The 26,590-nt window shown below is 43.9% G+C and overlaps 1 protein-coding gene across 2 annotated transcripts in view; it reads right to left on the bottom strand.

Moving 5' to 3' along the window:
- Positions 1-26,590, bottom strand: part of PTPRB (protein tyrosine phosphatase receptor type B) — a 335,571-nt gene that overhangs the window by 1,701 nt on the left and 307,280 nt on the right. For both annotated transcript variants that reach the window (XM_069228335.1, XM_069228338.1), the window contains 3 exons: positions 19,123-19,286; positions 9,096-9,231; positions 61-181 (listed from right to left, as the gene is read on the bottom strand). In XM_069228335.1, the coding sequence (XP_069084436.1) occupies positions 61-181; positions 9,096-9,231; positions 19,123-19,286 (421 nt within the window). The remainder of the gene's footprint in view (positions 1-60; positions 182-9,095; positions 9,232-19,122; positions 19,287-26,590) is intronic.

Genomic DNA, 26,590 nt, shown 5'->3' on the forward strand with positions numbered 1-26,590 from the left:
ATAATGGCTGCGGCCACAGTGACAGGAAATGGAGGCAGCGTTAAGAGCGTTGTCGCTTACCGCGGTGGTACTCTGGATTCACATTTTCATAGATGGGGAATAAGGGGTTTTCCTGCTCGGTCCTTAGCTGCCTGGCTCTCAGCACGTCGCGCACACACTGATGGAGGTAGACGTATTGGCACTGCGCGACAGGTAGAGTATCAGAGAAGGAGTTAGAAAACACAAGGCGTGTGAGTGTTCAAGAACACAGGACTACTTCATTTATTTATGGAACGGGCATAAACAAAGTTATAGCTGCACAGAATTAAGCAACACGGAACATAGCAAAGGTGTGTTTTTATTTAGCTCCATAGCATTGTGGTACATAACGTCCTTCTATTTTTCATTTCATTGTCCTTGTATTTTTGTAATTTCATTGCTCAGTCTTCGTTTCCACTTAAATGACCTCATGACAACACATTGCTTTCATTAAAGCTCCTCACGAGTGCTTAACCTTTTTTAGGGGGTGATCACTTTGAATGCTGCGGAACTACTTATGAATAAAATACTGTATTGCCGGTTAGAGTAAGGTTATAGTTTATAATTAGGGGTGGGAGGGACTTGCGGAGTTTCACTCTGTGGAATTCCGCGGAGTTCCGCGAGTGGACGGAATTCGAGCACGTTGCACTGCTCGCGCTGATTTTTAGCACCAGGAGCTTCATCCGCTCTGTAAAACCAGCATGAACACCACCCGTGGTGCACCAGAGGAAGCTGCTTCTTTCTGCAGCTTGCGTACATTTTCTACTCGAGATGCAGCTTTCTCAACGCGAACGGTTACGGGCTGCCACGACTGCCTGCATTCTAGCGCCTGAAAATTGCACTATGGGATGCACATTCTCACTTGCGCTCGCCAAGTTAATGTTGGCTAGCCGCACATGAGAAAAAACTCTGCCATAAGGTGGTTAGTGGCGTTTTGACTGAACTTTGTGCTCCACAGCACTAGGGTTTCAACAAATCATAAATATATAGGAAAAGACACACTTTTAAGACATGACGTCAAATAATGTAACCACCACTGGTGATGGGTCATACCTTACATTATTAACCTGCAGTACGTGACACATCCCCGTCATAAGATGCATGAAAAGTATAAATCAATCACTAGAGCCGATCCCAGCTACTAGCAAGGCTCAGTGACGATGAACAGCAATCAAAGAGGGTAGGCATTAAAAACAACCTCCTCATCAAGGCCAGATTATCACACCAGCGGAGTTGCCACAGGTAATCAGACAATTCAAAATACATCAATCAGAGAAAGCTGAAGAGAGGGCTTGCCTCGCGTCTAAATCATACTCTATTTGCCTAAACTATTTCTCCATCGCTCGCAAATACCTCAGATCTGCCTCCCCAACTAAAAACAAGTGGTGTCCAGCACCCAGCTGGGAGAAATATATTTCGGGATAAAATTCCAATTTCATTTGTAATCCTCTTATTTGTTTATGCATAAATATGTGCCACAATGAAAAAACCTTAAGAGTGTCCAATAACCTGGATTTAGCTGTAATGGGACGTCTCAGCGCTATGAACCGCAATTTAAAAAAATATCTATCAAAGGTGGTGGCGTAGCATTTTTATGAGCTCTGTGCAGATAATTCCGAATAGCCCATGCTGAACCACAAGAAAGGCTTAGTCCAGTACGCTAGATAAAACGAGACGCAATTAAAACAGAGTATAAATATTGTGTAAACTGCCTATGAGGCACTTTGATGATATATGAGCACAGAAAGCTTGTGATCCTTTTAGCAACTACTGACACAATTCCTTCGACATTGGCTTGTGGCGGCTGAGCGGCTACAGTGACATTGACTTGGACAAGTTTTCTCCCTCGAGCAAGAATCGTCTCATTCATCCTGTGCTGAGTTTCAGAGGTGTTAGCAGTGACAACCACGCATTGACTATGACAACACCGAAAAGTAGATACAGTTTAGAGTTATCAAAGGACCGATCAATCAGCAGAGTGCGCGCGCCAGTCATGCTTCCATGTGTCAATATCGATTGCAATCACACTAATGGCACCACACAACAATGTTTATACATCGAGCTAAAAAAAATATGTTTTTTCGGTGGGGGAGGGAGCGGGGTGCATTGCTTTCATCTACCGACCCTGTTAAATTATGGGGGCGGGCTTTAGGGAACCCACAGCCCCACCCTCTTTCCATTTTCTCCATCTCATATTTTTTGTGTTAATGTTACTTTGACATTTCTCAACTGTGCCTGCTGTTGTAATTATTTTGTTTTCTGGTGATATTCCTCACCCTGTTCTATTCTGCTATAGTTCGGCACTACACACACTCTTTGACAATTTTGAAGCCGAACTACTCTAGTTTTTGCAAAACGAGAGAAAGTTGATATTTCTGTTTACACTGTTTTAGTACGCTGTTGTTTTACATATGGGACGACCACATATTCCAGTCCGAAGGGGATCCATCACATTAAACAGAATTTCTTCTTAGATTTAGGGTGTGACCAGAGGATAACGACACTAAATAATCAGTATCTCTAGTGTTCAAAAATGTACTTTTTAGGGTCCAGCGCGCAAGCTCTCTGTCCTGTTGTAATCTCTCTGTGGGCTTTTAACCACGCCCACTCTTGCTATTGGTTGTGTGTTGTGCTCATTTTAAATGCTTCATTTTTATTGGTGCATTTTGTGAAATGTTCCTCCTTTGTGTGCTGAGTTCCCTCACACAGGTGATTTCACTAAGTGAAATTTTTTGTTGTCCATCACACTACGTCACGCTCCTCCTGTTACAGCGTGTGGTACCCCCCTCCGGTTTGCCTTTCATCCCAGCCGCAATCCTTTCTAGACAGTCACGCAGGGAGCCAGTAACTCTCGCCTCACTCTCACGGTGGCAGTGCCGCTTTGAATCAGCTTGGTTCTGTCAACAGTTTTACTTTTCACTTTATGCGGCAAAAAAAGTCCAGTTGGGAATTAACAACTCTAATGGCTCTAATTCAAGAGAACACGAGACCCACTGCATTGCAAATACTTGTTATTTAGTGTTTTAGAAGTGCTGCAAGCCACCGAGGTTGCCTCAGAGCGCTACTGGTTCAGGTGCAGGTGACGGTAATCTTAAACCATGATCTCGTAACAACAGTAAGTGCAAGAAGGGGAAGGGCCACATTAGTAGTTGACCAAGTAATGTGGGGTGACGGGTTTTAGACGATTAATCAGTCTGAGTCCGGTAACAGACTTGTTCCAGTGTCAGTTTTATTACAAGTTGCCAGTTTTGGAGGTCTGACTTGTAATAGTACTATTAATAGTGGGTTTTGCCACTGTGCTTTTTACCAAAGTTCTGCCATTTCTAAGCAGTGTAAATGATTTCTCAGTTACCTAATTGAACATTGCTCAGTTTACTGACATTGAAAAGTCAGAAACTGCCTTGCCGACAGTCTAACTTAAGATTGCCACATGGCTGCAGGTGTCAGCAGTGAAAGCATCATCAAAACTGGAAACATCGTAATGCAATGAATGCCACAAGATCTACAATTTTAGTGACTTCAATAGGTATCACAGGTAGTAATGAGATGAGAGCCGCGGGGAAATATTTACTATTATTTCAAGCAACACAGCACAGCAGGAGAACCTTCTGTGCTTTACTGCACGAAAGGGAGAGAGCGAACAATGCCCCATGTTTACAAAGATAGGGAACATTTCTACTCTCACCTTGAGCTGGTGCACTGTGTGCTGCCTATGGCCAAGGGTGCCTACGTTACAGGCAGGATTGTTGCAGCAAGGGATATATTCCTGCACAAAAACAATCCTTAGAGGCAATTTCCTCTTCACACGTTTGCTGCAAATTGCAGCACATATGCATAGAGGAAATAGTGAGAAGGAATAAAGATATTTCTCCCAGTTACACCCCTCTGTGGTAGGCACACTATTTTGGTACAATCCAATGTTAATAGGTGTTTGTAAATGTAGGACTGCATGGGCGAAGGCACAGGAACGCCTCTGCTCCCCACATGGAAAGTTTACCACAAGAAAATGTAATGCAAAGTGGTACAAGATGCTGCTCTGCTTTACAGTTCTTTACAAAGTCAGACAAGCCAGCACAAATCACTCCTTGGCTGCCTTTCTAAATCCCAGATAAGGACTTGAAATGATTTGCATCACGCAAGTACAAGGCCAGTCCTCAGTAAATCTGGGTCCCAGTGTCTTGTATACTTCTCCCCGAGTGTCAAGTGTGCTCTACTTGTGCATACTTGATTTGTCGAGATATGTGGCTTTGACTTGTACATTCCAATGGAGGATTATAAACCCAAACAGAGAGTGTGGGTGAACAAATAACACTTGACTTTGTCTGCAAAGTGCACCATTTTCATAGTCTGTGCACGTCAGCCAGCTTTCCCTGCAGCCAATTTCCCTGCACAAAAGTATATGTGCAAGGGTTTCAGTGCTAAAACATTTTGTGGGACCATTTCACCAAAAAAACTACATGCCCAGCTTTAGTCGCCTTCTTTTTCTAAAATCTTTCAAACCTTTTGCAGTTCACTAAGTTTGCAAAGTTGTAAAAAAACTTCATGAAGGGAAGCAGTCAAAATGTAATGAAAAACTTAATTCACCCCAAAAAGTTAAGGCGTAGACTTTACATTTGCTCACTTATTTTGGACCACCAGTGAACAAAGGCCAATCTATTTGTTTGGCAGCGTTATAGATCTAGAAGTTGGTGGGATGGCATTTTTCTGCTTTTTGAATTAATTAACTCCTACAGCATGTTCTTTGACATAACGTGTCAGGCTCTGCCGGGGACACTGCTAATTCTGTGAGCCTGTTCCCCCCACCCCCACACACACTCTCGTACGTTTTAACATATTTTTATTGTAGCAATAAAATTCTCAAATGAGTCAAAGCGCGATTTATAAAACATACCACTATTTACAGAGACTGAGCAATAAATGGTGCAGCAGGTGCAGTGGCACTGGGAACCAGGAGCTTGAGGGGCTCAATATGCCCCAATTATGGTTTATTTTTTGCTACTCAACCATGGTATTGGGGCGTGACTTTCATTGCAATATTTCTCATTGCAACCTCTCTACGTCACTGCCAATTTCATTTAATCAACCTTAAATGTATAAAAGGGGCAGTCATTTTCTGCCATCATATGAATATGTGACTTAAATATTGCAACTACTGTAGCTATCTATGCAGGCAATTGATTCATTATGTGATTTTTTTAGCACTGAATTTTATTTAAACCTTTATAAAACAATAGTAGCTATTTTGGGGCTTGGGGCGAGTGTATTTCATCTTTTTTATTTAAAATGGTAATTTATTTTGATCCAATCAAATCACGTTTGAGCAGCTGTGACCATATAAATAATTTCTAAACTGGGGTACCCATTGGGAGAAAGGACATCATTTGTTGTGGCCCCTCACATTCTCCTGTCTGGCTTGCTGACTTTAGGACTCAGTATGCTAAAAAGTGACACAGGCATGTGCCAACCCCCTAACGTGTGTACTGTATATTGGTTTTGCCTAAACAATTGCACTTAACTTTCCTTTAAGACCATGGTAGATGATGAAGAACTGCACCAGTGGCATAGAAGTTAAATGTCATATTCAGGCTACAAACTATATAACACCACCTACATATTGAACAAAAATAGTTGGCTTCAGGGAGCCCTGTTGCACTCCAACTGAGCTGCAGTTTAAAAGCATGGAAAAGTGTCTGTGGCAATACATAAAAAGTGTAATACATAAAACTGTCCCATGTGACACTTTAGGATAGTATGCTTTCATGGTGAACCATTAGTCAAAAGCTGCTTTCAAAGTCTGCGTGAAGCTGCATTCCCCACATACATTGCTAGCTATGAGGACAATTCTTATTTAATATCTTTGCCTGGGAAAATACTAGGGCTTTGATTACAAGTTATTTTTCACATAGTTTCAAAAATCAAATTCAATGATGACAGTAAATCTTTGATTAGTAGACAAGTAAATAAAGCGTACTTTGTGCTACCTGAGAGAAAACTAGCTTAAAACTGATTTGCCTTTCAGTCCTACCCCAGAACCACAATACACAACCTTAAATGCCTGCAAATGACTGTGCTTCAGCAATAAAAGACAATGGCTTGTCATCTGGGCTCTGGAAAGCATGGATATTGGCAGCTAGTGGTCACCTAGCAGGAATTAGCCACCTTGGAGTGGGACAGTAACAGTGGACAGAACAATGGGCATCTTACACAGTTTTTCCTTTGACTTGGAGATGCCAAGTGACACCACCGCTCCTCTATGTGGTGGGTGGGGGTAGGTATTCTATTTTAGAGCTGTTGGAAATGTTAGCAGTTAACCAAGAGTGGAAGTGCTAAACAAAGAGATGGATAAATAACCCTCTTTCTGAGATCCATTGCTTTGACATACTATGTACCTAACCCACACAAATCATAGCTATACATCTGAAACTTGATACGTGTGGTTTATACATTTCAGACTTTCATGGGATTCATGAAGAATGTGAAAAGTACTCCTGGGAAGCTCTGACTGTCACAGATTACAATGGGTACTCTTAGGTGTAAAGGTGTTTTGTTTTTTTGTTCCTTCATGGGAAAAATGTTTTCCATGCAGAAACTCCTTTCCCCGCACACCAACAAACTGTAGAAGTTTTTGCTGCCTCTACTGGATCTGGATACAGATGTATTCCTGTCCTTGACAGGAGTCAATCTCCTGTTATTCCCAAGGTTGGAACATGCCTATCGAAAGCTTGTAAATACTAAAGGCCTGATTCATGCACAGCCATAAATCGCTGGATTTACACCTGCCAGTAAGCTACCAATGGATACGCAGCAGGTGTGTATGCACGTGTGCCTGCAATAATGTACACCACGACTGCATGCAATTATACAGGCATAAACCCCATACAAGGGGTGGGAAGTTGTCAGAAGCAGGCATGATTTAGCTTGACTCATAATTGTGTTGGCATTCACAAACTGCTCACTAGTCTTTTAAAACCCTGGAAATGACTGGAGATTGGATACTGCAAATGAGTAAAGTAAATCCACTTCCATAGTAAAAAGGAGAGCAGAATACCCCTAAACTTTGCGGAGGAGTAGAAGGGGCTTCCTCAAAAGGAAAATGTTTCCTCTGTTGTTTGAAAAAAGATATGAAAAAGAAAAATGTGTAACTGCACAGGCTTTCCCAACACAGAATTGCCTGCAGTGATGAAATACTTAAACATGTCGCTACCAAGCATAACTCTACTGCCTGGCACCTCCTACCCTCCCTGTTAGCCACCAGGACGCTGGCACTACAGCCAGTTTGCCTGGCTGTGAGGAGCAGGCATACTTTCCTGGAGTTCAGCAAAACTCACAGTTGCTTGTGGACATAGAAAAGGGGCTGCCAATTCACTGAATGATGAAGGGTCGATGAACTGGATGCCCTTCTTTTATTTCCATGGCCCGTTCTGAAAACAGAAGAAACTATATACTGTTTCCTGCTGCTCTGTTCATTAAAGCAGATGCAGGCCAGGAGTGGGACAGTGCATGCGGTGGCAAAGTGTCACAATCCCCTGAAATTAGAGTCAGTAGTGCGCACTGACAACTACCTGCACAAATTGAGCATGGTCCCAGCTATAATTTGTTTCTCAGATTGAATTGCAAAGGTGTCTCTGTGCATGTGAGAACCGGTGGGCTGGAGGCAGGTTCAAGAGATTGTCCATCCCCTCATTTCATTGGGTCTTGTTCCCAAACTCCACTCCTTTCCCTCAGTACTATACCACCGACATCTACTACTGATGGCAGGAGGCGCCGGGCCTGACGTGCAGAATGCAGCTGGTTCCTTATGCAAAATTGTCTCTGGCTGGTAAACCATTTCTTAAGGCTCGGACAAAAGACCATGATAATCTTTCTACCGCGTTCAGAATGATTGTCTGAGATACTCTGTTGGCGCCCAGGCATTTTGTTTTCAATAAAGGTACACATAATTATCCATGTTCGAAATACTCCCATAAGCACAGCAAGCAAGAGAAGCTCAGAAGCCATGCAGCCTGTTTGCTTGAGTTTGTCTTAAAATAACGCGAAATAGATTTAATGCACCCTTCTGTGCTCAGGCTTTGTATTCTTCACGGCTATAGCTGTGCGGTGTGATTGGCTGCCAGTTCTGATGCGTGCTTCGAAACTGGCTCTGCTGTATGGTTGGCAGATTGGTGGATTGAGATTGAATAACTGACTGTTTTGGGAGATTGGCAGCTGACTGCGCTGTGATTGGCTGCTGGCTGCCCTGTGTGATTGCCTGCTGGTTCTGCTGTGTGACTGGCAGCTGGCTAGGCTGTAGGCTTGGCAGCCCGCTCTGCTGTGTGATTGACAGCTGGATGTGCTGTGAGATTGGCAGCCAGGCTCTGCTGTGTGATTGACAGCTGGCTGTGTTGTGTGATTGACAGCTGGCTTTGTTGTGAGATTGATAGCTGGCTGTGCTGTGAGATTGATAGCTGGCTGTGCTGGGTGATTGGCAGCTGGCTGGACTGTGATTGGCTGCTGGCTGCCTTGTATGCTTGGCAGCTACTCTGCTGTGGCTTGCCACCTGGTTTTGCTGTGCCCTGGCAGCTGTCTGGGCTATGAGACTGGCAGCTGGCTCGGCTGTATACTTGGAAGCCGGCTCTGCTGTGTGAGTGGCAGTTGGCTGTGCTGTGTGATTGACAGCTGGCTGTGCTGTGTGATTGACAGCTGGCTGTGCTGTGTGAGTGGCAGCTGGCTGTGCTGTGTGAGTGGCAGATGGCTGTGCTGAGTGATTGACAGCTGGCTTTGCTGTGAAATTGATAGCTGGCTGTGCTGGGAGATTGGCAGCTGGCTGGACTGTGATTGGCTGCCTTGTATGCTTGGCAGCTGGCTCTGCTGTGGCTTGTCACCTGGTTTTGCTGTGTGCCTGGCAGCTGTCTGGGCTATGAGATTGGCAGCTGGCTCGGCTGTATGCTTGGAAGCCGCCTCTGCTGTGTTAGTGGCAGCTGGATGTGTTGTGAGATTGGCAGCCGGCTGAGCTGTGCGATTGGCAGCCAGGCCCTTTTGTGTGCTTGGCAGCGGGCTCTGCTGTGCGATTGGCTGATGGTGCCACAGAATGTCCTCACCTCAGTTTGAACCATGTGAACTCGATGGAGCCGCAGATCGTATATCGCGCCGTAGATATCCACCGTGTCCTTGGAGTCCAGTTGCTGAAGGAGTCGGTCGAGTGCGATGAAGGTGCCCGTCCTTCCAACACCGGCGCTGAAACCCAATGGAGAGACACGCTGATTTATCTCCAACCTTAAAGGCAACATTTCCCTTAAAACTTTACTTTTCATTTTATGTTGTTGGTTCATAGCAATTTAAATATTAAACCCAGCTTTCAAGGGAGTGCATCCCAAACGTCAACTCCGCAGGAAACGTAGCTTTCAAGGGAATCTGAAAACCAAACGGTGATCTGTATTACATTACAATGGCATACCTTTAACAGGCAAAGCATTACATTAACTGCAACATACCCAATACTCCCAGGTCCCTTGCAGGTCGGTTTAATAGCACCTGATTCTGAAGGTCTGTTGTCCTTACACACGGTACCACAGGAGGACAGGATGAGGGTACATGGCCTTTCTGTATCTTTATTTTCCTTTGGGGACCCTTTCAAGCCATTCAAAAGTCTAGGACGCACTTATCCTTGCGCCACTAATAAGCCACCCTAAGCAGATGTCACCAGATGCCGCCTAGCACAGCACCTAGGACATTTACTTCTCCACCCTTTTTTTAACTTTCCACAGTTGTGCTTCGTTCTCAGATGTAAATGCAAAAAACATTGCGTTTGCATCAACAATGCGTTTCCCTGCATCTCCTCGCCGGCTGTTATCCATGGTTTAATAGCCTACATATGGCACGAACTAATGCCAGGTAGTATTGTCACATATGTACACGCACCTGCGAGGCCTTTTCTCAGCGATCAAGGGAAGTCAGCGGTAGCTGGAGTGGTGTCTACAGTGGGTACTGTCACTTAACCACTACTTTCCTGGGCCAAAGCTACTGAGGACTGCTCTGGGATAATTAATGTACATGAGCATTTATGGCCCATGTTATCCAATAGGACAACTTTGTGATTTAACAGCTATGGTGATGTAACTAAGTCAGAAGAAAGAATGCTGATAGTCTGTCAACTATATCATAAAGCCCAAAACCTTACCACTTAAAAGTAAGAATGGATTCCCACTGACAGAAATATTGTGGTTTTAGTATGCTGAAGAACCGAGTCTCAGAGTCAAAGCTGGCACACCCATCGTTGGTGAGAGGGAAACGTGACACAGTTCAGGGGAGACCACTTACAGAACTACCGTAAATACTGATTGTCAATCGACATCCCTTCATGGTGTTGAAGAGGGGTTCGACCCTAAGTCTGATGAATACAAAGAACCGGTCTTGAAGGGCTAGCTCTTATCTAGTCAAGGAAAACATTTCCAGAATTTTCCAGGGGCAGTCAAAAGGTGAAGGTGTCTCTATTACTCCGCCATGGCACATCTTTCAGGGTTTTCTTGACATGGCAAGGAGGATGGGAGCTGACACAAAGGCCCTCATTACGAGTCTGGCGGTCTACTGACTGCCAGACTTGCGGTGGCGGTCCAACCGCCATACTACGACCGTGGCGGAGCCGCCATGGTTGTACCCCTTACATCACCAGGCTGCCGCCAGCCAGCAGCCTTGCGGTCCCAGCGGTTGTAATTCGCCAGGGCAGCGCTGCTCTGGGGATTACGAGTCCCCATACCGCTTGCCTTTCCATGGCGGTTACACTGCAATAGAAAGGCTGGCGGAATGGGGGCATCAGGGGGTGCCCTGGGGGCCCCTGCTCTGCCCCATGCACAGCCCCGTCGCACATTCCACTGCCCGAATTATGGGCAGTGTGATGTGCAAAGGGTGCTGCTGCACCCGCCGCACAGCCCCATTGCCGCAGGCTCGATTACGAGACGGCTGCAATGTGAAGGCCCTGTTCACTGCAGGGTGGTCAACTTGTAATAGGGCCGGTGGTGTTCTGCCCGCACTGGTGGGCAGGTGGAGGGATGAGTTTGGTGGGCGGCAGATGCAGCCCACCAAACTTATAATGAGGGACAAAGTGTTCATAGGAATGCATGTATTTATATGAAGCTTCTATAGTGCAAACCTAGCCAAAAGACAGCAGAGCACTGCACATGGTCTATGATATGCTTACAGTCAAGGAGGAGAGGAAGCTGGCCTGTGGATGTTTTATGCATTGTGATGTTGTGCTCATTAAAAAGGTGAGTCCTCAACTCTTTCCTAAATTGGAGCAGCATTAGGTTGGTCCTGATGGAAATTAGGATGTTGTTCCAGACCATGAATGCACAGATGGAAAAGGCATGCTCTTTTGTTGTTATTTCGTTTTTTATCTTTCTTGGTCTGCAGTCTGATGGTGTCCTGGCTGCGAGTGTGCTGGGATGCACCAGGGATAATAAGCCTGTCTGGCGGGTGCTGGTCGCAATAGCTTCAAGAATGAAGCAGCTGGTTTTGAAGATGATGCAGGTCAGCAACAAGAGCCAATGGAGTTCCACCAGGATGGGGTGGTTGTGATCATTTTTCTTTCTACCTTGGATGAGACTGCTGCTGTGTGGAAGATGCTCCTAAGGGGTGTGATTGTGGAGTCTGCAAGATCACGGCGTGGGGCATTACCACCATCCAGATGCTGGAGTATGAGTGCTTGAACAACAGTTCTGAAGATGCTTTCTTGAAGACTAGGTTTTGACTTCCTTTGAAAGAGAAAGGTGGTACCAGGGCAAGTGGCTGGTCCTTTGGTGAAAGTTGGGGTTTAAAGCCTTCAAGGTTCATGACATTGAGTCCCATTTGTACTGTATCTTCTTTGTTGTTCTCAGCAAATAACAGGAATTGTGTATTGGTTGGGTTGAGCTTCCGGTAGGCACTGGACATCCAGGTCTAGATGATGTGCAAACAGTGTTTGAAGTGTTGGTTGTCTGAAGCAAAGCATACTTTGAAGTACAGTTGTGTATCATCAGCACGTTGGTGTATCTAAATGTTATCTGTAAGTAGAGCACAAAGCGGCTCTATGTAAAGGTTGAAGATAACAGGAGGCAGTATGTAGCCCTAGGAGGCTTCAGTTGGAAGGGCTCTTTTGCGACCTGCAGGTGACCATGAAATCAAATTGGTGTTGGTTGGAAAAGTAGGCGGAAAATCAGTGAAGAACATTATTAGTGAATCCAATTTGAGACTTTAGGGTGCAAATGTGGGTGGGATAGTCAAATGTGTTGAAGGCAACTGAGATGTCCCACAAAATGTATAGCCAGGGGGCATCTTCATCTGTGCTCAACATGACATCGGCAATGACAAGGTTTTCCAATGAGTAGCTCATGAGCTACTGGTAGCTCTCCAGCTGCCTCTGAGAAGCTCGCCTGTGTGCAGCCCAGTCTTCTAAACTAGAGTGTTTTGTTTGAAGGAATTAATATATCTATACGAAAATAAAAATGTGTATTTGACACAAAAGTGTGTGTATTTTAAGAACTCATAAGATGTTCTCTGAAGAAAAGTAGTTGAATTTCCAAAATAATTTAAAGCTGACGTTTGAGTGATAAATCATGTGGCATTGTGGAAACCTATTTCTAATATTACATGCCATAAGCACTGCAGCTACGGCTGTTAAGTATTATCACGGAAAGGCATTCTAAATTAACAGTGCCTTTTTTACATAAAGCTGGTAACCCTGCCTGATGCACTGATGGGATCACTGCTTTTAATCTTGCATAGGGAGGCCACTAATATAAACTTGTTTGATATTGTCAGTATGACAACACTACTATTATCAGTAGCTCAAGATAATTTTCATTGAAAATAAAAAGCCCTTGTTACAAAAAACATTGAAGACCCCTGCCTATGATGTGTAAGGGTGTGTTCTTTGTACTGCAGTGTGATCTGAAGCGCAAGTGGTAGACGTTCAGGAGATAATGGCGGCAATGTGATCTTGCCAATGAATGATACCTGAATGGCAAGCCAGTAGTTGGTGAGGTCATCATGGTGTAGTGTACCTTTCTTTAGGAGTGGGTGGATCTGGCCTGTCTTGAAAGCATTTGGAAAGATGACTTGAGTGAGGGAGGCATTGACAATGGTAAGTAAGGGCATGTAAGCATCCCCAGGTAGAGTTTCAATGGGGGACATTTGTAAGACATCATAATAAGAAGTGGCTTTAAGAGAGCTGAATGTGTCAGTGAGATCTGGCAGAGATAGGGCTTTGAAGGCTGAGCACTGCACATTCTAAGGGAAAGGGTATGTATGTTTCAAATTGGGGGAAAGTAGATTTGCTTCATTTGGACTCTGATTTTCAGACAGCTTGCCAATGCAGGACATGAGGAGGGCATCAATTGCCGAAGAATGTGATTTAAGGTGTGACAGAGAGTGCTTCCCAAACGTTTTAGAACCGCGACGAAATTTTTAGAACTACAAACGTTTGTTTGACTCTATTTTTCTAAATTGGTGTGGTTTTTTTTCTTGTGTTGTGTTTTCAGTATTTTACACGAGTTAAGCCTGACTGCTTCATGCCAAGTTACTAGAGGGTAAGCACAGGCTAGTTTGGGCTTTGTTTGTGTTTCACCATGACAGAGACTTTTGTTGCTGCTTGAGCGGGGTTACACTCTCTGAACCAGTACAGGAACACTGACAATGTTTCTAATTTTATTCTACCATGACATACATTACGTTTAATACGAGGCCTTTGTACAATCTACTGAACTCATTCTGCAATATGAAACATACTTCAATTGAACTACAAAGAGCAACTAAGTTTAGGATGGACGTCAAATCGTAGACTTCTATCGCCTATTCTTAGATCTGAGACCACCAGTTAGGTTGCTAGACCCTCACCTTTTTCACTGGCCCATCTTCTAGTGTTTATAAGAAACTGAAATTGGACTCGTTAGAACTTTCCCACATAATCGAATATGACAACTGAACAACATCTCACGCTTTCATTCCTTTGTGTGCCTGATATTTTTATACAAGTGGCTTCTTGTCAAGCGATATGAAACACTTGAAGCAGGTGCTGATGTAGGGCAAGTAGAGCATGAAAATGAAAAGGTCAGGCTATCATGGTTGAGTTGTCAAAGCTGTGTACAGCAAACAGGCAGTGCACCAATGGGAACGCTGCCCACTGCACTAATTTAGCACTCTTCCACCCCTCCCACACAGGAAGCAACAACATGGCGGCATTATTGAGACTCTTCTATTTAAATGTCCATCTTCTTTTCTTCTGTACTCATGAGTTGTGGGACTAGCTGGAAGTCTAGTGGGCCCATAGACCGAAAAGCCCACTTACACAGCACCAGAGAAGAACACCCAAATGTTAACACTGGGATTTCCACAATACTATGCAAAAGCAAGCAATGCACTCATTGGAAGGCAAACTAACAGTCTCTTACAAACGTCAATTGGAAAACCCATTATGGGGAACACAGGGTTCACAGCACAAGGGCAAGCAGTGATCATATGCAAGAAAACATATGGAAGCATAGTCACTGATACACTGGGAATTCCATTCAGGGCTTCACTGGCTCTCTCATTCTTAGACACAATAATACGAAGACTATTAGTCTAAATAGTGGAACTGAGTCCCACAGTGTGCAAAGTTCAACGTTTTTTATTGCAATATTTGCAAAGTTTTATGGAAATCAATACAAGTATGGGAAGGTAATAAAGGTTTGCTTTTTTCCATTTGTGCACAAGAAAATTCGGCAAACGGTAAACTTGCAGATATAAATAATAAAAGCGTTGCCAGTTCGGCATGTGTAATTGGGTTCGATTACAGTGAGAATTGAGTTATCTTCTGAAAAAACCTAGAACAAATGTAAAGACAAACAAGCTAGCGCTGGTGAAAGAAAGAAAAAGAAGAAGCTTTGCACACGCCCGAGTCAAAAGTTCGAAACCTGATAAGGTTGATTGGGCCTTCAGTCCTTCTGAGATTAGTATATTTACCGCTAAATTGAATAATCTTAACATATGTGCTTTCCAGGGATTTACAGCTTTACACCTTTAAAGCTGTACTGGATGGCAGAAGTACAGGACAAAGCATTATATGCAAATAAGATATTATAAAGACAGGTTTCCTAGAAACACATGTTGTGGCAATTGGGTTTATTCGTCACTGCATGACAACACAATCTGCAAAATTCTATGTAAAAATAAATGCTATTCACGTTTCGTTTCATAATATATAGACAAAGGAATGATTTATGAGGCATATTTGTTGGTATTATTCCCTATTATGGGCTACAAAGATCCCAATTTGTTAGAGAGTTAAGCACTTGATTTTGGCAACACAGATGCATAAAGCACATACCCCAGGGATAATCCCCAACAGTTGTATTTTATTTGACAACTCCTGTCTGGCTAAATGAGTTGCTCTCAGTTCAATATAACTGTAATGGCATTGCTTGCACTAGATAATTTATAAAATAAAATGAAACGAAACTGGATTCTCCTGCCTTGGCTTGTAACTGCAGATTTGTGTCTTGTATGTGGCTTGTTTATGGCCAGAGCCTCGGAGAGAGGGAGAAAGAAAGAGTGTAGGGGGAGAAAGGCATCAAGAGGGAAGGAGAAAGAGAGAAACCCGGGTTTGGGTGGGAGAGAGCGAGAGAGAGAGAGAAAGAGGGAGAGTAAAAAAAAAACAAAAAAAAACCCTCAGCTTACGTACTGAGCCTGGGGGACTTTGGAAACTGGAACGCACGGTCCTACAAGAGTTGTTCTTGAGCTAAACTTTGTGGGGAAATATTCATGTATGCTAAATCAGAAAAATCAAGGATAGGCATGGACGTCAATTCACCAAAATGCCAGGTGTAGCGGAAGTGACATCACGCGCCTTTTCATATTTACTTTAACTCACACACACACACACATGCTTTCACATACACACACATTCACTCATACACACACTGTTTTACATAAGCACAGTCTTACCTGCAAGCACATGACATACATTTAAATGTTTTTTACTTCCCTCGGCTACCAAGGAAGGCCTTTTCCAGCTAACTGCACTCCATTGTTATTACACTAACAGTAAATAATGCATTATTCACTATTAGTGTAATTAAAAAAATGATTGAAAACAAGGAAGTGGCGCCCCAAGCAACGTCCAGAAGGATGAGCTGCCCCTGTGTTCCTGGCACTGATTTTGCCACCTCTGAGGCCAGGGGTCACAAATACAGTGCCAGGGGTCGCAAGGGGCAAGCTGGGGTTGAAGCTGCGACCCCTGGCAACCCCTAAGTGACGTCCATGAGGAGAGGTTAATTTAGGCGTTTTATCTGAACAAATTAATATATGTGCTTCTTCTTTTTGATGCTCTTTTGTGAGCATGTTCTGAAGACCTTTGAATTACTTCCCTCTTTGCAAGAGGACATCGTTTCTTGACTTCCTGTTCCCTGCTGAACTGCAGGTTTCTTCCAGGACTGGCCTTCAGGCTCCTAAGAAGCCCGCAGAATAGTGGGGTGTTGGGACCTGGGCTGCCTTTATGCAAGAATAGATGCTTTAAACCTTGAAAGGAAAAGAGAATTCTAGCTGTAGTGACGCTCTCTTATACTGAAGGGTATTGAGGAATCTGTCCAGTTGCAGTTCTTAAACATGTCTGAGACCTCAAAATGTGCTTGGAAACCTGTCAGTGGTGCTACCACATGAATACGTATCATGGGGAGAAAGTATACAAGCCCAGGACTCTTTCCCCATTACTAGTGGAGACAGAAGCCTTGCCGGCCCTGAAAAGGAGATGCATTGCAACAGATCTTGCAAAAGACCCAGCAGTCCTGCAGCCAAGAAGAGGTACTGCAAGACCTGCCGACGTTCTGCCTTATGCTCTACTGCGAAGCCTCCCGGCATATCTTCTGCCCTGAGCGCTACTGCCCTGCGCTGGGGAAAGAACCACAAGCCAGAATATAAATCTGCATTTATCACTACTTGTCATCTATGGGTGGGCAAAATTTTAATTTTTCGTAAAGCATAATTTTTGTACAAATTTGCCCATTATGGTAATCTGAATGAAAATTGTACAGCATTTGTGTATAAAAGTCATGTGATATACTTTCTAAGGTCGGCAGTTAACAATGTTAGTATTGCACTTCTAGGCAGACCGCAAATTCAGTTTACAGGTGACACAAGATATTTTGCACGCAAAGTGGTATTCCACCGGTGAAAATTCTGTGAAAAAGCATAAGCACAACGAAAACAAAAATGACACACAAAAAACTGTGAACTCGAGGATCAGGAGTTGTGCACAAACATGCAGTTTTACTGATACGACTATACAGCAAACAAATGATAATATGAGGAAAGTGGATTTCAGCGAATATTTATCATTTGTCCATCACCACGCAGAGTGTCTTGATTTGTTTTGATCCTATTAGAATCTTTGTTTTCTTCACACTTCGAAATTACAAACAAAAATGTGTTTCATTTACACTTTCCTAGCTGCTGAATGTGTACAGTTAATTTACAGGTATTAACATTTGTAGTGTGTTACAAAATCATTACATCCTACCACTTTTTCTTTCACACTCCTTATGTCCCCGCAAGATTCAAATATTTCACTTTACTTTTCTTTCTCTGACTGCAAAGTGAGCAGAGATTGTAACACCAATCTCCAACTTCACTACCCACCGACCCACCAAAAACCAGCTCTTAGGTCACGACCTACACCCTGAGAAACATTGCTTTGACCTACACTCTGAGAAACATTGCTCTAAGCTGATAGCACTATAACTGTTGATTCCAACCTCCTCCACCACACTAGCAGTTGTCTTGAGCTCAGCCTGCACTACCTAATGGTGAGCCAATGACAGCTCGAAGGGCTTTTTACATGCCCTTGTCTGCAAGTAGTTTTATTTGAATATTCAAAAGGAGTCAGGCGGTGCCACCCAAAACTCTTTGGTGTTCAGGGCTTGGCACTCTCCAGCTCCTCTCCACCTTCTAGCCTGTCACTTACTGTCTCACAAGAGCGGAAACCTATATCTACACACTTCTTAAATAATCCTCTGTATTCCTCTCTCTTATGAGTGATGTTTTAAAAGCCTTCTTTCTCCCTGTAGCTTTCTGGGGAGTTTATTTTGTGTATATGTCATGTGGCTGCTGGAAGCACCACTTTACAACATTCTGTCAAGAAAGGCCAAACACTTTGAGGCCTATTCATTTTAGGTTAGAAAGACACTAATGCTGGGGCTCCTGATTAGCAAACCATGAGATGATTTCGGGTCGAAGACATTATCACCTGAGGAGAATCCACAATCAATATTCTTTTACTTCAGGCCTGGACTAGAGCTTCAGGGAGGGGGTGGGGGGGATCTATGAAGACGTGAGACCTGGACCAGTGCAGATTTCACATAAGGGCCCCCAACTCTCTGGGCCAATGCAAGTCTGTCAGAGGTAGGAGACTCAGGGGTGCCTCATCCCATTCTGCGGGGGTGGGTGGGGGTGGATCCCTTTGCGTTACACCACTGTACCAGTGCTGCTCTCTCACCAGCAATCCCGCCCCCAGCAGCCTCCGGTGATGGCAGAATCCCATCACTCACTCAAAGGGGGATCCACCCCCCCCCCCCTTATTTGTTGTTCTGCTTTTCAACGCTCTTCATCTGTTGAGCTTTCAACATTATTTTTTGCTCTGTTTTTCCCAGGTGCAGTGACGTGTGTTTGTTGGCACGAATCAATATACTGTTATAAAAACCGAAGCCCTTCTTTTCTCTCTACTTTGAAAATGCCTGTTTGGTTTCCATTCATATTGCGTTTTGTCTGGTCCTTTATTGCGTTGTAGTTGCGTAGAGGTATTACATATGTACACGCTAACACTGAGTGTTATGAGCCAAACTGTTCACGCGTGTGTGTCAGTGCAGTCAGCACAAACTTTCCCTTTAACGAGGCCGCAAACTGACAGTAAATAAGATGTATGTTTCTAAAATCTATTCATATTGATGAAAGAATTACATGGGCCTGCTCGTATTTCCAGATTTCTTTTTCCCACTAAGACACACGCGCCTTCAGTGTTATCAGCGATGCATCTTTCTGTCACCTGCATGTGACATTTAAGGAGCCAGCGGGGTGGCTTCCCATGGCGCCCCGGAGCGCCTGACATTTCCTCGGAGTCCTTACCTGCAGTGCACCACAGCCGGCCCAGCGCCTGGAGTCCTGTTGATATAATCCCTGACAGTTCGTACAAACTGGATGAGGGACTGGGTTGTTTCTGGCACTCCGTGGTCCGGCCACACAGTGTAGTGAAAATGGCGGACTAGCCTGCTGGAGTCGAGCTGATCTTCCTGCCAAAAGAGAGGTTTCACTAGTTAGGAATCTGAACAATTGTATCGAAAAGGCATGTGAAAAACGAAACGCTTTATTACATGCATAAAACGTGACCAAAAAGAAAAATAATCACAAGGATATCCTCTGTATACTTCAGTCCAATACAAACATTTGGGAAAGAAGGCACTACCACCACACCTTTTGTGTGTGTAAAAGTCCGCTTTATTGGAGACCGGTGCACTCACAAAGTAAAAACCCTTGGCCCTTGGCCTCACAAAACTAGTAACCTCACTATACATTGATTTTTAACCTGTCAAAAATCCTCCCTCCTCCCCTACCCACCCCCATCCCTTTTTCCTTAACCTTGTAATCTCTTAATATACTGTTCCTTTTGGTAATGATTTCTTAACTGAATCCGTTTTTCACCTTAATAATCTCCTGCTGCCCCATACCCCCCAAGAATATTTGAGTCTGAGTTGTCCTGCTGCTGTCCACCCCCTTCGACTGTGAAGGTGTCTTGTCAGATCTGCCTTCCTTCCCTGTTATACTTGTCATGTGAAACTATCTCAGTCTCTGCCTGCACCTGCTCCCAGGGACAACGTACAAAACATACCCTTTTGTGCACCTATTTCCAACGAAGCTCCCTCAGCTCCTACTTGCCTCCCCCCAACCAAAAAAAACCCTTAGAGTCATCACCATTGTGGTGGGAGGCTAGGGGAAAACTTCCAACTACCAAACGGCCACTGTGTCGCTATTTCAAAATGGGGGCCAGACCATAAAATGGCACCCAATTATACCACCCTTGAATAGCTCAAAAAAACGCCCAAACAGCACCCGCGGACTGTGCCATTTCCCAAACCTCCTGGGGGCGAGACCTCTTGTTCCCCAGGTAATCCTTCCCAGGACCCCCATCTTACAGAAATACAACTCACATCCATAGCACTCGTGAATCTATCTCTATCATGCATTTACATCTGCATGAACCATTGATGCGCAGAGTGTAATATGTTATTTATTACTATTGATGAGGGAGTTGAGGGGTGTTATGATACACTTGAGTGTTATGGTCTCCACACTCAAATTACACTGCGGACACACATCTATCTATCTATCTATCTATCTATCTATCTATCTATCTATCTATCTATCTATCTATCTATCTATCTATCTATCTTACCTACTAGTGATCACAGTAGGTAGTTATAGTTAGGACCTGGTTTCCGTAGGAAACATGGTTTTTGTTTTGCTAATAACTTTGGCGCTGTTTGATGAATTTTCACTAAATTTTCAAAACCAGTGTGCCAGTCTCTTCAGCTGGTGTCTGGAAAGTATTGAGGTGATTCGTCAAGCGGGGACAGAGAAAAAAGGGGGATCCCAAAACACATTTTCCCCGTGCAATTTCCCATAGTGATTTTAGACATGATTACAGTCCGAACCGCTGAACAGAATTGCACCAAATCTGACAGAAAGCTAGATTTGTGTCCAGGAAGATCTTTTTTTGTAATTTGGTGTAAATATGTTCAGAAGTTTTAGAGTTGTTAAAGAAAAAAAGAGTTATGTATATATAGAGACATGGATTAACCATGGCGGATCTGCAGATCCATGCGCCAACAGCAATAACCTTAGAGGAAAGTTGCAGCTGTCATTTTGTCTGTTGACTCGGGTCCCGGGAAACAAAAATAAAGCTTCTAACTGACAGAAGGGGTCAGGGTAGACCCTAGGGGACTGATGGAGGGGTCTTTGAGGGACCTCTCATGGCCAAGCAATTGACCAAACGTATTTTTGGGGGTGCGCAAGGATCTGTTCATCCACAACGGCACTCAGCCTGCCATTGTGTGAATCCACGATGGATCTGCAGATCCAGACCCCAATTAAAAAACACATATACCCACTCACAGACCAACACAGCCATTAACATACCCATTAACACACTTACACACCCACTCACAGGTCCACAAAACCACTACCATATCCACTCACAGACTCATACAGCCACTGCCACACCCACTCACACACCCAAATAACCACACACACACACCCATACAGCCACTGCCACACCCCTCACACACCCACATAACCACACACACACACCCATACAGTCACTGACACACCTACTCACAAACTCACAAAAGCACTCACACACCCACTCACAGACCCACACAGCCACTCATACACACATTCAAACACTCACACACCCATCCACAGACCCACAAAATCATACCACATCCAGTCACAGACAAAAACAGCCACTCCCACTCCCACACGCAGCCCCACACCCACTCACACACCCAGAGAGCCACTCACCCATCCACTCATAGACCCACAAAACCACTACCACACCCAGTCACAGACCAAACCAGCCACTGACACACTCACTTTCACAACCACTTGCAGACCCACAAAACCACTATCACACCCAGTCACAGACCCACACAGACATTCACACCCACTCATACACCCACTCACAGACCTACACAACTACTCACACACCCATAAAGCCACTGACACACCCACTCAGTCCCACAAAACCACTTGCACACCCACAACCACTTATACAACCACTCACACTTCCACTCATAGACTCACAAAACCACTACCACACCCAGTCACAGACCCACACAACCACTCCCACACCAACTCACACACCCACACAAATCTCATTCTGACTCACAGAGCCACATAGAGACTCACCCCTCACCCACCCACTCACACACCAACCTATACACCCACATAACCACTCATACACTGACTCAAAGACCCACACAGGCACTCAAACACCCACTCAAACAGCCACATACACACCCATACAGCCACTCACATACCCATACAGCTACTTACACACCCACTCACACACCTATACAGCAAAACCACTGACACATCCACCCACACAACTACTGACACACCACTCAGAGACCCAGACAGCCACTTACACACACACACACACACACGCAGATAACCACTTGCACACCCAATTACAGACCTAGAGAACATATCACACACCAATTCACACAAACACTAACACACCCACTCAAACATTCATCACACACTCACACACTCAGGTACACACCCACACAACCACTCAAACACCCACTCACATTCCTATGCAGCCACTTATACACCCACTTACAGAAGCACACAGCCAGTGACACATGCACTCATACACCCACTCACAGGCTCAAGGAACCACTTTTACATCCACACAACCACTCACACATGTATTCACACACCTATGCAGCCACTTACACACCCACTCATAGATGCAAAAAAATACTTGCACACCCATACAGGCATGAGAGAGCTTCTCACACAACTGCTCAGTCACTTACACTGCTACCTACCCACCCACCCACAGACATTGATACAGTTATATAAATTGCACTAGGATATGTTTTATTAAGGGTGTTGCTGCCTTGTATTGAATGTGTGCTTTTGGTTGGGAACAGCTCTACGAATCTAACGTGGATCCACCTGTAACATAGCTGGCAGACCCCTTATTTGACCAAGGATCTGAGGTGGATCCGAGTTGGAAATGTTTTGATATGAAAACCGAAAGAACCAGTGTTTAGGAAGAGAGTTAGCTCTGAAAAGATCCTTTGTGTTCATGGTGTGTAGAATATATTTAGACATAGAACAGGATGAGGTCTTTTAAGTTGTTGAGGAACACCCTGTTGCCTCCGTCTGTGAAATGGACTCCGCCCATATCGAAGGGTAAGTTGTTATGGTACATAGAGCCCCAGTTGTGGTCTTGGAGAAATTCTGAAACAGCTTTATTGATATATTTTCTGAATATCACTATCTGTGGACAAAATATGGTTGACCACTGCCACTTCTGTCTTTGGCAAGTGTTGGAGAACACCAAGGTAGTATGAGGGAAAGTGACATTATTTACCAAAGGTATGCATGATTTGCACTAACCTTTCAATGGGAGGACATAGCAGCTAATAATTCTTTTTTGCACTGCCATCGGCATTTCAACCATTATTCATGTTTGGGACAGTTAGAGCTGCCAATTTGGTAAGTGTGAGCTCTAGCTTCGTGGGGGCCATTTGCTTTTAAAGCAGGTTGTGGCATGGATGCGACTGCACTAAGGTGGGGGCACTGAGGGTTTTAACTATTGATTCCTGATTTTAGTGTTGTTTCAAACTGATCAAGTTTTAATGATTTTGGGCTTAATATATGCGTGATTTGCACAAACTTTTGAACTGGAGGTGGGAGCAGCTCATAATTCTTTTTTGTACTGCCATTGGCATTTCGGCTTTTTTTCTTGTCTGGGACAGCTAGAGCCACCATTTTGTAAGTGCGCACTCTAGCATCCTGGGGGCCATATACTTTTAAAGCAGGTTGCGCCGCGGATGCACAGTGGGCGCACTGCCGGCGCAACAAAGGCAAGCCCGTCTGCATCCCAGAAGCAGCCAGCACCAGGCACTATGCTCATTTTGCCCGAGAAGGTAAATCTCGGTTTACTTATAGCCCTGAACAACTGTTTAATTTATCCCCCACAAAGAATTGTTTGTCCATGGCCCTATAACCCCCATCTCAACTGATGATGTCTGTGCACAGTGTGGCTATCATGTTCATTTCTCACGTCAATGCAAAAATGACATTCCGTTGCCTAGGTCGAAGAGTAGTATGACTCTGGATTTTTCAGCAGCCTTGATCACTGCCTAAATATGCATAGAACAGGATGCAGTCTTTTGAGTCTCTTAAGTGAGGAGAATCCTGAGGTACTATGTTTAACTGAAACCTGGTTAATTGAATCCTGTGGCCCTGCAATCTTCACTGCAAGTTCTAAGGCTTATAAAATATGCAAAGAGGATTACTTGAGTGGTAGTGGAGGAGGAGTTGCTATGATACTCATGGACAACATTTACTGCACATTCCTATAGTGCATCTGGAAGGAGCGGGGGCACTCGTTTTTTTCTCCACCCTACCACCTAATCAATCCCTGGTTGAAGTACTAGTTTATTGACCCCCGGGGTCCGCAGGTCCTTCCTCAATTTCTTGTGTAGTGCCTTGACACATGTGGCCTTGAGATACACTCACTTTATTCTTTAATTTCCAAATGGATATCACTGGGGAGAAGAAGGATGTCTCCCTTTAAGGGAGCATTTCTTCCTTTGCATTGTCCCTATTTATTTTTGAGCCTATGCATCAAGCTGGTCATGTTCTAGATCAGATATTCTCTAATGTAACATTGGAAGTGGATACTCCCACTTTGTTAGTCTGGGCTGACCACTATTTGATTAAATTTAGGTGGCCTTGTGTAAGGGAGGACTCAACCACAAGGTGGGTTAGTGTCTCTGGTGTGGAGAGCTTTTCACAAGATTCAGGCACAGGCTTTTTGAAGGGCATTGGGGGAGAGAAGGACTGTTCTCTTCGCTATTTCCAGAACAAGATTGTAAATATTCAAGTCAGTCTCCTCCCTCCTATGCAGGTATAGGAGATTATGGGGACAATCAGCAGCCTAGCCTCATATATGAGACAACCCCTTAGCTTGATAGGTTTCTCTGATCTCTTTGGAAGGATCCCTATTAGCAATCTGTAGTCTTAAATCAGGTTCTCCTTCTGATCCATGCCCCCCAGGCATTTTGGCCTTAGGGGTAGATATTATTAATCCACTAGCCAATAATCTCTTGAATGTCTCTCTGTCATCAGCTATAGCAGCCAGCGCCTGGAAGCAGGTTTAAATGTTACCTCTGCTGAAGAAACCCTAGGCTGACCCTGGTGATCCATCCAGTTACAGACTTATCTCTTTGCTTCTGGCCCTCTCAAAAGTACTGGAGAAGCAAGTCAACCATCAGCTGTCCCACTACTTCGAAAAGAAATAATTTATTGCATCCATGTCAATCTGGTTTTTGCTCCAATTGTAGAAAGGAGACAGTGTTAGTGGAGGTGGTAGATTACGTCAGGGGTACCTTAGATGCAGAGGGCAGTGCTGTGCTGATTATGCTTGATCTGTCAGCAGTCTTTGACATGGTACTCCACTCCACACTCCTGGCCCTCTCCAAAGCCTTGTAAGTAGGGGGTTTGCATGGGAATGGCTGGCTTCGTTCCTGGAGGCAAGAGGCCAAGAGGTCTGGTGCCTACCCGTTTCATCTGGGTCCTGTGATCTCCAGAGTTTGGCTTTGAGCCCTACTTTATTCAATATATATCTTACTCCTCTTGCATTCTTGGCAGAGGCACTGGAAGCAAAAATAATCTCCCATGCTGATGAGACCCAGTTACTTTTGTCTTGGGGTAGGGATGAAATGTTTCTAGGTGAAAAAATCCGATCTTGTTATATAGCATTTTTTCAATGGCTGACTCACAATCAGCTCTAATATTAAATATTTGAAATATCAATACAGTTTCCTAACAAAAACAGATTTCACAAAACATTGATAGATACATCTGCAGTCTCAGGCAAACAGCAAATATTAAATGAATGCTGTTCAAAAGCTCAAAATCTTTCTAAATAGTACTAAAATTAATTAATAAATGGTCTAATATAAAACAAAATAATACATAACATGAGTAATATGTTCCTATAATGCCGTTGCCAGGTTCAGATGAGGCTTCAGCCTCACAGTCTATAAATGTCACCATTGTATGGGTTACTAGGATTATACCGCATAGAGGTTACAATTATGTGGCCGGGTATTTCAATTGTACAATAAAAAGTAAAATTATGCTGCATATTCTCTGGCAGTATTTCTTTCAGCCCTTTGAGCTAGATACATTCTTTTCTGAAATCTTCAAATTAAGTGGCAAAAGCTGAATCCTTTATTAGGTGGTAAACGCTGCAGCCAAAGAATCACATACATCCATTACCCCTTACGACTGTCCATTGTTTCAGCAACAATTTATTCATGAAAGGTAAAGAAAACCTACACATTCTAATTAATGTCAGTTCTTGTTGTTAGCTGAACCTTGAAGTAAACAGATTTTTGAAGCTAACTATCCCAAATAAGCACATAACATACAAGATACATAACAGGTAACATGTGTAACAAGGTCCAAGAATGTAACTGAGGGGTTTTGGTGACATTTACAAACAAACCATTTGGTCTTTGGCCTTATGGTTTATAATGTCATCAGGATCTCTCAATAACAATACTGGACCATATTATACAGTTATCCATCACGTAACTGCTATGAATATCCATAACAAGTTACTTTAAGGGACAATAATAGAAAAACAAAACATGCAGTCTGTACAATCCGTCTAAGGCTGGGCACATATAACACAATGCCTTTGTATCATGACTATCTGTTGGGACAGCTACAAAGCTGTAGACAAACCACTGCATCAGCTCTGCACCTCTGACACAGTGTGATACAA

This window comes from Pleurodeles waltl, chromosome 4_1 (assembly GCF_031143425.1).
Source record: "Pleurodeles waltl isolate 20211129_DDA chromosome 4_1, aPleWal1.hap1.20221129, whole genome shotgun sequence".
Classification (NCBI taxonomy): Eukaryota; Metazoa; Chordata; class Amphibia; order Caudata; family Salamandridae; genus Pleurodeles; species Pleurodeles waltl.